Genomic DNA, 15,755 nt, shown 5'->3' on the forward strand with positions numbered 1-15,755 from the left:
TCTTACCTCGACTAACCTGTGCCCAGCGCATTAACTTGGTACCGGTACCACTGTATATAGACTCATTATTGTTATTGTTATTTTATTATTGTTGCTCTTTTATTTTTTTACTTTCGTTTATTTAGTACATTTTTGCTTAACTTTTATTTTTCTTAAAACTGCATTGTTGGTGAAGGCTTGTAACAGGCTTGTAACCTGTTGTATTCAGCACACCTGTTGTATACTATTTTATTTGATTTGATCAATCAAAGTGCAGAATGGTGGTGTACCACTGGATGCCAGTGGTGGCCCTAATCCCCTCTTTAATAATGAATAATACTGAACTACAATTGTGAGAAAAATGTTAAGATTGACTACAGCCAGTAGAACTCTACAAACACAGATTGGACACACATGGATGAACTTGAGACATAAGTCAACTGAATGCCTCCCATCGGTTGATTATTCAACAAAATCCCTCCAATGAAAATGTATGCTGTTGATACGATGACAGGCAGGGCATTAGTCAAGCTTGCATACGGCTGGTTGTGTGACTAAGAATGTGTGAGCAATGTGATGACTAACAGATGAATACAGATCATGATGAACAGTTATTAAATCCCAAGGGTGTGTGTGTGTGTGTGTGTGTGTGTGTGTGTGTGTGTGTGTGTGTGTGTGTGTGTGTGTGTGTGTGTGTGTGTGTGTGTGTGTGTGTGTGTGTGTGTGTGTGTGTGTGTGTGTGTGTGTGTGTGTGTGTGTGTGTGTGTGTGTGTGTGTGTGTGTGTGTGATGACTAAAGTGACAACCTTAGTGACACTGCTAATGATGTGACGGTGATGCTGCTTACGGTGCAGTCCTGAAGGAACCTCTGCCACACCTCGGCAGTGAGGCCCCCTAAGGCATCGCCGGGCGCGTCGGGCGCCACAATAGTGTGGTTGACCAGGGCCGAGAGGTGTGTACGTACGGTAGACAGGTGACGACAATAAGCCAGCCCTGGAATACAAAAACACAACCGCTATCAAATGAGCCTCCTTCTGACATTCCGAGATTTTATGTGATACATTATCTAAATAAGGCGATCTGACATTTCCGACATTTAATTAATAGTTGGATGCTAGACTAATTGATAAGCTGCTTTAAATTAAAATATGTTGCAAAACGTTGCAAATCATCTCATCACAATCACATACAGCCATAGAAAGCCCGGGAGATGATCTGATACTTCATTTGGTCACACAGCTGCTTCAAAGGGGCTCTGCAGAGGGAAACAGCACATAAGTCAAAGTGTTCTCCATACGGGCTCCACCTCGTCTTAAACATGTCCAAGACTTTCATTTTGATCCCAAACATTCTCTATTCTCCATTCACAAGAACATCTTAAAGTAACTGTCCAGCGTAACCAATTATTTAGGAAATATTCCCTCAAATGAATTACAATATGAATTAAATAGATGTCCTTCTCCATTCACTGTTCATAAGGACATCAAAACTGTAATTGGGTAATAAAACAGTACATTTCAAACGATGAGATAAATGCATGCACTATAGTATCAACATGTAATAAACCTGGGTTCAAATATTATTTGAAATCATATAAAATACTGTATATGTGCTTGATTAAGGGTGCCTAGTGCAATGGAACCAATAGAAAAGTCCAAAAAGTGCATACCCTGCCCACCTGGCACTCCGGGCAGGTTAAAGAAAAATAACAAAGTATTTGAAAGATTTCAAGCAGTATTTGAACCGGAGTCTGGGGATCTTGTATCCTTCTCAGGCCAGTGAGATCGGTAAAGTCCAGGGATGATATCTGGGTAACCAGCAGTGTGTGTCTCTGTCTCTGACCTTTCATGGTTGCACCCATTGGGAGGCCCTCCGTCTGAGAAGCTGCACTGGGTACAGGACGAGCAGGAGGATTTCCTGGTTGTGGGCTGCCAGATGTTTGCCTCCTGGTCCATCAGCTCTGGGGCCACTGCACCACAGAACACACACACACACACCAGTCAAAAGTTTGGACACACCTACTCATTCATGGGTTTTTCTTTATTTTTACTATTTTCTACATTGTAGAATAATAGTGAAGACAACACAACTATTAAACAACATATATGGAATCATGTAGTAACCAAAAAAAGTGTTAAATAAATTTGCCTTGATGGCAGATTTGCACACACTTGGCATTCCCTCAGCCAGCTTCATGAGGTAGTCACCTGGAATTAATTTCAAATAACAGGTGTGCCTGGTTAAATGTTAATTTGTGGAATTTCTTTCCATCTCAAGCTCTATGATGAAACTGGCTCTCATGAGGATCGCCACAGGAAAGGAAGACCCAGAGTTACCTCTGCTACAGAGGATAAGTTCATTAGAGTTAACTGCACCTCAGCTTGCAGCCCAAATAAATGCTTCACAGAGTTTAAGTAACAGACACATCTCAACATCAACTGTTCAGAGGAGACTGCGTGAATCAGGCCTTCATGATCGAATTGCTGCAAAGAAACCACTACTAAGGACACCAACGAGTCCAAATGAGAGATTTTTGGTTCCAACTGACGTGTCTTTGTCAGACGCAGAGTAGGTGAATGGATGATCTCCACCTGTGGTCCCCGCCGTGAAGCATGGAGGAGGAGGTGTGATGGTGTGGGGGTGCTTTTCTGGTGACACTGTCAGTGATTAATTTACAATTCAAGGCATACATTTGTTTTTCAACAGGACAGTGGCCAAACACACCTCTAGGCTGTTGGAAATGCATTCCAGGTGAAGCTGGTTGAGAAAATGCCAAGAGTATGTAAATCTGTCATCAAGGAAAAGGGTGGTTACTTCTAAGAATCTCAAATATGAAATATATTTTGATTTGTTTCAAATTACAGACACCCTGGTTGGAATCCAGGCTGTATCACAACCGGCCGTGATTGGGAGTCCCACAGGGCGGTGCACAATTGTCTCAGTGTCATCAGTCTTTGGCCGGTGTAGGCCGTCATTGTAAATAATCATTTGTCTTCACTGACTTGCCTGGTTAAATAAAGGTTACATTTTTTATTTATTTTTTATTAAATCAAATAAAGATCATTGCTATTCTAACTTCCGCGATGCATATAAGGCCCTCCCCTGCCCTTCTTTCGGAAAAGCTGACCACGACTCCATTTTGTTGCTTCCAGCCTACAGACAGAAACTAAAACAGGATGCTCCCGCGCTCAGGTCTGTTCAAAGCTGGTCTGACCAATCTGACCAAACCGGAAACATGACCGAATACAAACAGTGTAGCTATTCCCTCCGCAAGGCAATCAAACAAGCTATGCATCAGGATAGAGACAAAGTAGAGTTGCAATTCAACGGCTCAGACATAAGAGGTATGTGGCAGGGTCTACAGTCAATCACGGATTACAAAAAGAAAACCAGCCCCGTCGCGGACCAGGATGTCTAAATAACTTCTTTGCTCGCTTTGAGGACAATACAGTGCCACTGACACGGCCCGCTACCAAAACCTGCTGACTCCTTCACTGCAGCCGACATGAGTAAAACATTTAAACGGGTATACCCTCGCAAGGCTGCAGGCCCAGACGGCATCCCCAGCCACGTCCTCAGAGCATGTGCAGACCAGCTTGCTGGTGTGTTTACGGACATATTCAATCAATCCTTTTCCCAGTCTGCTGTCCCCACATGCTTCAAGAGGGCCACCATTATTCCTGTTCCCAAGAAAGCTAAGGTAACTGAGCTAAACGACTACTGCCCCGTAGCACTCACTTCCGTCATCATGAAGTGCTTTGAGAGACTAGTCAAGGACCATATCACCTCCACTCTACCTGACACCCTAGACCCACTCCAATTTGCTTACCACCCCAATAGGTCCACAGACAACGCAATCGCAATCGCAACCACACTGCACACTGCCCTAACCAATCTGGATAAGAGGAATACATATGTGAGAATGCTGTTCATCGACTACAGCTCAGCATTTAACACCATAGTACCCTCCAAACTCGTCATCAAGCTCGAGACCCTGGGTCTCGACCCCGCCCTGTGCAACTGGGTACTGGACTTCCTGACGGGCCGCCCCCAGGTGGTGAGAGTAGGTAACAACTTCTCCATCCGACTGATCCTCAACACTGGGGCTCCACAAGGGTGCGTTCTGAGCCCTTTCCTGTACTCCCTGTTCACCCACGACTGTGTGACCATGCACACCTCCAACTCAATCATCAAGTTTGCGGACGACATGACAGTGGAAGGCTTGATTACCAACAACAACGAGACGGCCTACAGGGAGGAGGTGAGGGCCCTCAAAGTGTGGTGTCAGGAAAATAACCTCACACTCAACGTCAACAAAACAAAGGAGATGATTGTGGACTTCAGGAAACAGCAGAGGGAGCACCCCCCCCTATCCACATCGAAGGAACAGTAGTGGAGAGGGTAGTAAGTTTCAAGTTCCTCTACGTATACATCACGGACAAACTAAATTGGTCCACCCACACAGACACACAGTTGTGAAGAAGGCGCAGCAGCGCCTCTTCAACCTCAGGAGGCTGACGAAATCCTGCTTGTCACCAAAAGCACTCACAAACTTTTACAGATGCACAATCAAGAGCATCCTGTCGGGCTGTATCACCGCCTGGTACGGCAACTGCTCCGCCCACAACCGTAAGGCTCTCCAGAGGGTAGTGAGGTCTGCACAACGCATCACCGGGGGCAAACTACCTGCCCTCCAGGACACCTACACCACCCTACATTACTCATCTCATATGTATATACTGTATTCGATGCCATCTACTGCATCTTGCCTATGCCGTTCTGCACCATCACTCATTCATATATATTTATGTACATATTCTTTATCCCTTTACACTTATGTGTATAAGGTAGTAGTTGTGGAATTGTTAGGTTAGTTTACTCGTTGGTTACTACTGCATTGTCGGAACTAGAAGCACAAGCATTTCGCTACACTCGCTTTAACATCTGTATGTGACAATTTATTTGATTTGATTTACATCGGTATATGTACTTGACCCTGGTCTGAAACTCTGTGCTATACTGTAACTGCACAGTTTCAAACTCCCAGCCAGAATCACATTGTCCCGTCATGATTTGGACACCTCTGGAGATGATTCTCAAGACACGATCAAGCACATGAACAATGACATTTGGGGAATCAAGGCATTTCAATCTGCGGAGGGTGAACAACGGTCTTTTGGCATGGTAATGATGACACATTCTTATTGGTCTGTATGTTTCTATATTCTCTTTTTGGGCACATACTAACTCAAGTTCTCATATCTTCCATTGACGTCAAGGCATGATTAATACAAAATGTTTATGTTGTGTGTGCATCTGAAGTTAGAATTCGTCCCTAAGCATGACAATTTGCTTGCTCAACATTTGCTTTTTCTACTACTGTAAACCACTGTGCACCTCGACATAACGCTGTGTACTTTCTATTGGAAGGCCCGTGGCCAGTCAATCATCCACCTATTGTCCAAGAGGGACTGAGGTTAAGGGAAGAGGACAGAGAGCGCTTGATTAGGGGACTCATTTGTAAGATTTGCAGGAAGGAGACAGAGGGCGAGGCAGTGATTGAAGCAAAGCAAGTGGACGGACAGACTGAAGGAGGAGCTGAGGTGTGGTAACGTTACAGCTGTTCCCTGTGGTGGGCGATGGGGGGTCTCCGGGACAACTGCAGGAGCGCTTAGGGACCACCAGGTTCCCTTTGGTTGGGGGCTGTCCTCTCAGGTGGAGGGAGAAGGAGCGGGACAGGAGAGGAACCCCCGGGGGTAGATGGGGAGGGTGGGTTATAGTCACTGGAATGGACAATGAGGACAGTTGGATAAAAAAAAAAAAAAAACATCACCTGAAGTGACCACCTGAAGTGATCACACGAATGGAGGAGGGGTTGAGGTCACTTACCAAACTCTGACTGGCTGTTGGGGAACAGGATGCGGAAAACATAGTCCGTGGCCTCGTCCTCCTCCTTATCAGACACGGAGTCCGAGGATCCCTGTGAACACCTGTTTCTCAGTTTAGGGAACACTTTCCCCTGTAGTCAGAAATGAGGGGAATGTTAGATACAGTAAATGCCCCAAAAATATGACAAACTGTCAAAATCTAAAATAATTAACAGCATTCTTTGTTAATTAAGACATTTTTTTAAATTAAGATTTTGATAGCACAGTGTCTTTAAATAGTCTAGATTTGTAAAACATCCACACTTCCACCAAACAGAAGGACTGCCTATATAAGCAATACTTAATAAGGTCTGGCTTAAAGAAGCCTTGTGTGGGAGGGTTTCATTATTTATCCTGCCCATTAGACATGATATAGGCTTTAAGCAGTCTAACACATATACTCACCCATATACATTGGCTAAAATAACTCAAGATCTGTCTTTTTTTAAATAATCAAATGAAATAGGGATGACCTTTCCCCTCTGGGACCAGAGCGGAGGGTTGAGCTGGCCGTGTGGCAGAAGGCCGTTCTCTAGGCAGGAGAGGAACTGGAGCAAGTGCCCCCCTCTGGGGAAGCGCAGCGGGGGTCTCTGGATGCCGTCCTGGCTCACCAGCACCACCGTGCCCCCGGTGTCCACTGCAGAGAATAATTTATACCTTTTATGGACCTTTTAAATATCAAAAAATTATATGAACAACTCCGTAAATGAACCAGAACTAGCTGTCGTTGATAGCAGTAGCAAGTAGTTGAGCTCCATACAAGATGTGCCGATTACAATCCAGACATTACAATGAGTCTGTCCTCCCAATGTCTCTCTCCACTAGCCTCCATTGGTGGACCTACCCTGCTGATGACAGTGCAAATAAACAATCTCCTCCAGTTGTATGGTCATAGCGTAGTCCCAGTACACACTGAAAGAGATGGAATCAAAGCCGGGGTTATTGAGACATCACTCACCTTGTCACACTGAGTTGAACAACAAAGATCGCCATGGGGATATGTGTGTTGTGTGTCTCTCTTGGTGTGTGCAGAATTCTGAATACGGTCTGTGTTACTGAATGTAGAAATAATTAAAGTTGGGGTTCAGTATTTTGCATAAGTAAGAGTGTTTGCTGCTCCCAAAAGTGCTCTTTAATGAAAATGTAAGTGATACACAGCAAACAACACCACGGGCTAAGAACCAAAGTCACTAAAATGATATGACTAGTTACTTTGAAGTATGCTTGAACATGTCCCCCTGCTGCCCCTACAAACAAACCTCGTCATATTCCCCTCTCCAGAGTTGACCTCAGGACACAAAGCCCTCCTGAGTAACACTCAGACAGACACGCTACATGATTTAGTCACACTGAACCGCTACACCAACTGTAGACATCAACTTAAACACACAGTTGGTGTATGGTGTTCCTACAAATAGTCATCACCTTGCTGTGCCATATTGATGTACATAAGTGAGACATGACATAAGTGACAGATCATTAGTGAATTGCTCTCCCCACCTGTGCTCATAGTCCAGGTCTCCCACAGAGCCGTTCATCAGCTGATTGGGCGTCCACTTCAGCGTCATGATGTGAGCGGTCTGGTGGAGAGAAAGGTATCCTGGGATAGCCTCCATGTCATCCCTCTGTAATGCCAAGAAGGATAACAGTTTGAGGATCTGTTTTCTAAAGTGAACTATGAAGAAATAATACACCAATTACCCCACCGAAGACATTATTTAAAAAAGTATACTCATCATAACAGACTTTATATGGGGTAATAAAACCCATAGAATAAAAAGGAACGTTTTACATCTTCCTAAGTCAGGGGGTGGTTTTAACCTTCCAGACTTGGAATTGTATCAACTTGCCACTTGCGACATATATGCGACATAATGCACTAAAGTAGAACATTGGGTACATATTTAAGATGTGCATGCTAATCCCCAGGATCTTTTTACATGTATATTTTCTAAGGATAAAGCTAGGAACGTCATAGTTAAGAACACTATAAAAATATGGAATAACATGAAATCTATTCCACATAGTTAAGAACACTATAACAATATGGAATAACATGAAATCTATTCCACATAGTTAAGAACACTATAACAATATGGAATAACATGAAATCTATTCCACATAGTTAAGAACACTATAACAATATGGAATAACATGAAATCTATTCTACATAGTTAAGAACACTATAACAATATGGCATAACATGAAATCTATTCTACATAGTTAAGAACACTATAACAATATGGCATAACATGAAATCTATTCTACATAGTTAAGAACATTATAACAATATGGAATAACATGAAATCTATTCTACATAGTTAAGAACACTATAACAATATGGCATAACATGAAATCTATTCTACATAGTTAAGAACATTATAACAATATGGAATAACATGAAATATATTCTACAGAGTTAAGAACACTATAACAATATGGAAGCACATTAAATCTATTCTACATAGTTAAGAACACTATAACAATATGGAATAACATGAAATATATTCTACAGAGTTAAGAACACTATAACAATATGGAAGCGCATTAAATATATTCTACATAGTTAAGAACACTATAACAATATGGAAGCACATTAAATATATTCTACATAGTTAAGAACACTATAACAATATGGAAGCACATTAAATATATTCTACATAGTTAAGAACACTATAACAATATGGAAGCACATTAAATCTATTCTACAAAGTTAAGAACACTATAACAATATGGAATAACATGAAATATATTCTACATAGTTAAGAACACTATAACAATATGGAAGCGCATTAAATATATTCTACATAGTTAAGAACACTATAACAATATGGAAGCACATTAAATATATTCTACATAGTTAAGAACACTATAACAATATGGAAGCGCATTAAATCTATTCTACATAGTTAAGAACATTATAACAATATGGAATAACATGAAATCTATTCTACATAGTTAAGAACATTATAACAATATGGAAGCGCATTAAATCTATTCTACATAGTTAAGAACACTATAACAATATGGAAGCACATTAAATATATTCTACATAGTTAAGAACACTATAACAATATGGAAGCGCATTAAATCTATTCTACATAGTTAAGAACATTATAACAATATGGAATAACATGAAATCTATTCTACATAGTTAAGAACATTATAACAATATGGAAGCGCATTAAATCTATTCTACATAGTTAAGAACACTATAACAATATGGAAGCACATGAAATCTATTCTACATAGTTAAGAACACTATACCAATATGGAAGCACATGAAATCTATTCTACATAGTTAAGAACACTATAACAATATGGAAGAACATTAAATCTATTCTACAAGAACCAATATCACTCCCTAAAAACACAACCTTATGGAACAATCCTTGGATAGCTTTTCAGAAATCTCTGATGAATTGGTCCACATGGAAAACTAAAAGCATAGAAACCATAAATGACTTGGTAATAGGAAATACATTTATTTCCATGACAGAAATAAAAAGCAATTTTGGACTGACCAATGTAGATATCTTAAAATACATGCGACTTAATAGTTTCATATCAATACATTTCTAATTCAAATGTTTTGGACATCAGAGCAATCTGAGGGAATCCAATTTGAGTCAGAAAAGGATATTCATATGATAGGTTAGATATACAAAACTTACAGAAATCATATCCAACTGACAATAAATATAAAAAATATAAACTACTGGAACCAAGACTTAAAAAGAACTGATATTGGCGCGAGATTTTAAAAAGAAGATTATAGACACACTATTCATTAATAACTAATAACTGTTAATAAGAGTATACAGAGGTAATATTGAAAGGAATTTTTCCCTCTCTTATTTTGTTTGTTTTTTACAGTTTCACCAACTCAGTGGCCTTGTAGTCAGAATGTCTGCCCAGAGATTGGAAGGTTGGTTTTTCGATCCCCGGCCCAATACCAAAGACTATAAAAAAATGGGACGTGACGTGTCTCTACTTGGGGTTAGGCCCTGCGATTGACTAGCTTCCTGTCCAGGGGGTGTACCTGTATGGTGTCAAATCCGATTCAAAAGTCGAACCCGCGCGAGCAAGAAACATTATTGCGCGAGCAAACACTGAGAGAGAAGAAATGGGGTCAACAGACCAGAGGACGGGTCCCTCGAGTGCGTTCCTTGGGTATGCTTAAAGGCGAGTCTAAAAGCTTAGCTTGTCACTTTTACTGGAGTGATGGACAAACAAATTCCTGCCATTGGCCAGTCCAGTGTTGTGATTGGCTACTTCGAGCTTTCTGTTTGTGATGCACTATAGGGCAGTCTGCTTAGCTAGCTAACCGGTTTGAGCAGTAAGCGCCAAATGAGAAGCCCAGCAGCTTGATAACCAAATGAACTGGGAAATACATTATCATAGGTATGCTATACCTTGAGTTGAGTGGAATCTACGTACTAAAGTTAGCTAGCTAATTACTTGTTAGTCAGCAACGTTCGTCTGTAAAATGAAAAGCAGACAGTCAGCTCTAGCAAACACCACAAAACGAGTCCACTAATTGCAGGCAGGAGCCAATATTTAGGGTGTAAAGCTCAAGGATACACACAGTGTATTTTGAATTATATGAAGACACAAAGGGGAGAATCTGCTACCTGCTACAGTTCATCCAGTACATAACCAGTCCCAAATAATAGAACGTAAATTTGCATGATAAACCAGCTAAACTCAGGTTAACATGTCAGAATCAGCTTTAAATTCCAAATACATTTGCATGTATAGGAATCTGATTCTGAAACATACAGTATGTACACTATGAACGCTAAATAATCGACGTTCTAAATAATCAACGTTCTAAATTCTGCATGTAAGAGATGTGCAAAGAGCAATGCTCAGTTCTGGGATGATAGTGCAAGGTGCATAGTCGTGAATGAATAATGCAGAGTGTGAAGTCCATGGATGAGTGGATCATCATGGACCTGGTGGACGGTTGGTGAGGGCCACGGCACGGGGAAGAAACTGTTCAGGTGGTGGGAGGTTTTGTTTGTGAATGACCTGAACCGTTTGCCAGAGGGGAGTCTTTGGAAGATGGGGTGGAAGGGATCGGCGATGATCTTTCCTGCACGCTTCCTTGCCCTGGAGTCATGAAAGACCTTGATGGAACGCAGGTTGCAACCAATGACCCTCTCAGCAGACCAGACAATCCGTTGCAGTGATGGAGGAGGTGAGGATGGACTCCATGATGGTCGTTTAGAACTGAATCAGTACACACAGCATTCAAAGGAGGACTGAGGACAAAACAACACCATGCAGTCACCAAACAGTGAACTGAGGAAAACATTTATTTTATAGTAATTATGTGATTGGGAACTACTATTGTCTATCAATTACAGAATCTCAAATTATTTCAATTTGGCATTGGAAGCTTTATTGAATAAAATCAGTCAAACTGCATAAAGAGTCTCATCAGATCAGATGTTATCAGAAAGCCAGAACCACCTGTGGAAAGAGCACAAGTAGAACAAAGATGTACGTGCAAACAGAATAAATGTATCATTCAACATCAGATTCCATCTAAAACAATGACATGAGCTCTGTCGCAATTCATCTCTGCTCAACTCCTGACTTCCTCTCTACTCGCATCCTTCTCAAAACCTGTTGGAGGATGTCTGAGGCGACAAACCTTGGGTCGTTCCTCCAATAGGGTTTTCGGAGGCACGATGGTCAGTCCTATGCACCCATAGCTCTGTCTATGAATTTGAGTGGTTACATTTCTCCAGCCCCATCACTCAGCTTTTTACCAAAACAGGGGCTGGGTGAACGCTTTGTTATTGTTTCAACTGCCGATTGCCACTTTAAGAAACACATCAATGAGTATACAAATATGTTTAAGCATACAGGACTGTTGGGAGTGTGGTGACATACCTTTAGCACTCAGGTGCAGCAGAGCTGACACAATTAAGATGAAGTAGCAGCAGATGTCTTGACCACCCTCTGACTGTTCTCCAGTCAGATGTCTTGACCACCCTCTGGCTGTTCTCCAGTCAGATGTCTTGACCACCCTCTGACTGTTCTCCAGTCAGATGTCTTGACCACCCTCTGACTGTTCTCCAGTCAGATGTCTTGACCACCCTCTGACTGTTCTCCAGTCAGATGTCTTGACCACCCTCTGACTGTTCTCCAGTCAGATGTCTTGACCACCCTCTGACTGTTCTCCAGTCAGATGTCTTGACCACCCTCTGGCTGTTCTCCAGTCAGATGTCTTTACCACCCTCTGGCTGTTCTCCAGACAGATGTCTTGACCACCCTCTGGCTGTTCTCCAGTCAGATGTCTTGACCACCCTCTGACTGTTCTCCAGTCAGATGTCTTGACCACCCTCTGGCTGTTCTCCAGTCAGATGTCTTGACCACCCTCTGGCTGTTCTCCAGTCAGATGTCTTGACCACCCTCTGGCTGTTTTCCAGTCAGATGTCTTGACCACCCTCTGTCTGTTCTCCAGTCAGATGTCTTGACCACCCTCTGGCTATTCTCCAGTCAGATGTCTTGACCACCCTCTGACTGTTCTCCAGTCAGATGTCTTGACCACCCTCTGGCTGTTCTCCAGTCAGATGTCTTGACCACCCTCTGGCTATTCTCCAGACAGATGTCTTGACCACCCTCTGGCTGTTCTCCAGTCAGATGTCTTGACCACCCTCTGACTGTTCTCCAGTCAGATGTCTTGACCACCCTCTGGCAGTTCTCCAGACAGATGTCTTGACCACCCTCTGGCTGTTCTCCAGTCAGATGTCTTGACCACCCTCTGTCTGTTCTCCAGTCAGATGTCTTGACCACCCTCTGGCTATTCTCCAGACAGATGTCTTGACCACCCTCTGGCTGTTCTCCAGTCAGATGTCTTGACCACCCTCTGGCTGTTCTCCAGTCAGATGTCTTTACCACCCTCTTTCTGTTCTCCAGTCAGATGTCTTGACCACCTTCTGACTGTTCTCCAGTCAGATGTCTTGACCACCCTCTGGCTGTTCTCCAGTCAGATGTCTTTACCACCCTCTGACTGTTCTCCAGTCAGATGTCTTGACCACCCTCTGGCTGTTCTCCAGTCAGATGTCTTTACCACCCTCTGGCTGTTCTCCAGTCAGATGTCTTGACCACCTTCTGACTGTTCTCCAGTCAGATGTCTTGACCACCCTCTGGCTGTTCTCCAGACAGATGTCTTGACCACCCTCTGGCTGTTCTCCAGTCAGATGTCTTGACCACCCTCTGGCTGTTCTCCAGACAGATGTCTTGACCACCCTCTGGCTGTTCTCCAGTCAGATGTCTTTACCACCCTCTGGCTGTTCTCCAGTCAGATGTCTTGACCACCTTCTGACTGTTCTCCAGTCAGATGTCTTGACCACCCTCTGGCTGTTCTCCAGACAGATGTCTTGACCACCCTCTGGCTGTTCTCCAGTCAGATGTCTTGACCACCCTCTGGCTGTTCTCCAGACAGATGTCTTGACCACCCTCTGTCTGTTCTCCAGACATATGTCTTGACCACCCTCTGGCTGTTCTCCAGTCAGATGTCTTGACCACCCTCTGGCTGTTCTCCAGTCAGATGTCTTGACCACCCTCTGGCTATTCTCCAGACAGATGTCTTGACCACCCTCTGGCTGTTCTCCAGTCAGATGTCTTTACCACCCTCTGGCTGTTCTCCAGTCAGATGTCTTGACCACCTTCTGACTGTTCTCCAGTCAGATGTCTTGACCACCCTCTGGCTGTTCTCCAGACAGATGTCTTGACCACCCTCTGGCTGTTCTCCAGACAGATGTCTTGACCACCCTCTGTCTGTTCTCCAGACAGATGTCTTGACCACCCTCTGTCTGTTCTCCAGACATATGTCTTTACCACCCTCTGGCTGTTCTCCAGTCAGATGTCTTGACCACCCTCTGACTGTTCTCCAGACAGATGTCTTGACCACCCTCTGGCTGTTCTCCAGTCAGATGTCTTGACCACCCTCTGACTGTTCTCCAGACAGATGTCTTTACCACCCTCTGGCAGTTCTCTAGACAGTGGTAGCACTGGAAGATGTCCCAGGCACTGTTTGTGGCCACATCACCTCCCTCAGAACCAGTGAAGATCTCCAGGTTCTTACAGTGGTGCATCAGCACAATATATATAGAGGGCAGAACAATACAGGAGATAGAATTAAATGTAATATGGATCCCAAGTCCCAACTTAAAACCCTTGTATAATCCATAGACATTGGTAAAAAGATACAAGTAGGGCACCGAAGTGTGAGGAAGGCGGTGCGATGTGTAAATCATAAGATGAGTTGGTTACTCACTGGTCCAAACTTGGTGTCCTCTGCCTCGTTGGTGTAGTGGTCCAAGTCGATGAAGTAGAAGCCTGACTCTACCTCGTCAAATGTGTTCTCTACACACACTGATCTCTCTCCTGAGTAGAAACCTGACTTTACCTCGTCAAATGTGTTCTCTCTACACACACTACTGACCTGTCTCCTGAGTAGAAACCTGACTCTACCTCGTCAAATGTGTTCTCTCTACACACACTGACCTGTCTCCTGAGTAGAAACCTGACTCTACCTCGTCAAATGTGTTCTCTACACACACTGATCTGTCTCCTGAGAACAACTGGAGTGAGAGAGAGAGGAAAATAAGATGTCAGGAAATGTCCCAGAGTTCAATTGGAGTTTAAATGTTTTAACATCTTAAATATTGCATTCCAGGTAACAGTCCATTTTAAGACTGCTGTGGCTATATCAAAATATGCAAATATGGAAAAGAATGTTGCCAAATAAATGACAACACAGGATGTGGGACTGGACTGAGCCGAGCAGTAGGGAAATTCCACGGTACAGAGTGATTCTGAGCACTTTTTCACTTTAAAATGTACAGTACTAGTCATTCAAAGGTTTTCTTTATTTTTACTATTTTCTACATTGTAGAATAATAGTGAAGACATCAACACTTTGAAATAACACATATGGAATCGTGTAGTAACTAAAAAAGTGTTAAACAAATCTAAATATAGTTTAGATTTTAGATTCTTCAAAGTAGCCACCCTTTGCCTTGATGACAACTTTGCACACTCTTGGCATTCTCTCAACCAGCTTCACCTGGAATGCTTTTCCAACAGTCTTGAAGGAGTTCCCGCATATGCTGAGCACTTGTTGGCTGCTTTTCCTTCACTCAGCGGTCCAATTCATCCCAAACCATCTCAATTGGGTTGAGGTCGGGTGATTGTGGAGGCCAGGTCATCTGATGCAGCACTACATCACTCTCCATATTGGTGAAATAGCCTTTACACAGCCTGGAGGTGTGTTGGGTCATTGTCCTGTTGAAAAATAAATGATCGTCCCACTAAACGCAAACCAGATGGGATGGCGTATCGCTGCAGAATACGGTGGTAGCCATACTGGTTAAATGAGCCTTGAATTCTAAATAAATCACTGACAGTCACCAGCAAAGCACACCCACACCATCACACCTCCTCCTACATTCACTGTGGGAACCACACATGCAGAGATCTTCCGTTCACCTACTCTGTGTCTCTCACAAAGATACGGTGGTTGGAACCAAAAATCTCAAATTTGGACTCATCAGACCAAAGGATAGATTTCCACCGGTCTAATGTCCATTGCTCGTGATTCTTGGCCCAAGCAAGTCTCTTATTCTTATTGGTGTCCTTTAGTAGTGTTTTCTTTGTAACAATTCAACCATGAAGGCCATATTCAGGCAGTCTCCTCTGAACAGTTTATGTTGAGATGTGGCTGTTACGTGAACTCTGTGAAGCATTTATTTGGGCTGCAATCTGAGGAGCAGTTAACTCTAATGAATTTATCCTCTGCAGCAGAGGTAACTCTGGGTCTTCCTTTCCT

At 42.9% G+C, this 15,755-nt stretch overlaps 1 protein-coding gene across 4 annotated transcripts in view; it reads right to left on the reverse strand.

The window, feature by feature from the left end:
- LOC124034552 (small G protein signaling modulator 1-like) overlaps window positions 1-15,755 on the reverse strand; it is a 78,589-nt gene that overhangs the window by 26,768 nt on the left and 36,066 nt on the right. For 3 of the 4 annotated variants that reach the window (XM_046347896.1, XM_046347897.1, XM_046347895.1), the window contains exons 9-16: window positions 7,406-7,530; window positions 6,750-6,817; window positions 6,379-6,542; window positions 5,868-5,997; window positions 5,597-5,761; window positions 1,821-1,947; window positions 1,169-1,233; window positions 826-971 (exon numbers count right to left, since the gene is read on the reverse strand). In XM_046347896.1, the coding sequence (XP_046203852.1) occupies window positions 826-971; window positions 1,169-1,233; window positions 1,821-1,947; window positions 5,597-5,761; window positions 5,868-5,997; window positions 6,379-6,542; window positions 6,750-6,817; window positions 7,406-7,530 (990 nt within the window). The remainder of the gene's footprint in view (window positions 1-825; window positions 972-1,168; window positions 1,234-1,820; window positions 1,948-5,596; window positions 5,762-5,867; window positions 5,998-6,378; window positions 6,543-6,749; window positions 6,818-7,405; window positions 7,531-15,755) is intronic. The other variant, XM_046347898.1, reaches the window with a different exon arrangement.

The sequence above is a fragment of the Oncorhynchus gorbuscha genome, linkage group LG04, assembly GCF_021184085.1.
Source record: "Oncorhynchus gorbuscha isolate QuinsamMale2020 ecotype Even-year linkage group LG04, OgorEven_v1.0, whole genome shotgun sequence".
NCBI lineage: Eukaryota > Metazoa > Chordata > Actinopteri > Salmoniformes > Salmonidae > Oncorhynchus > Oncorhynchus gorbuscha.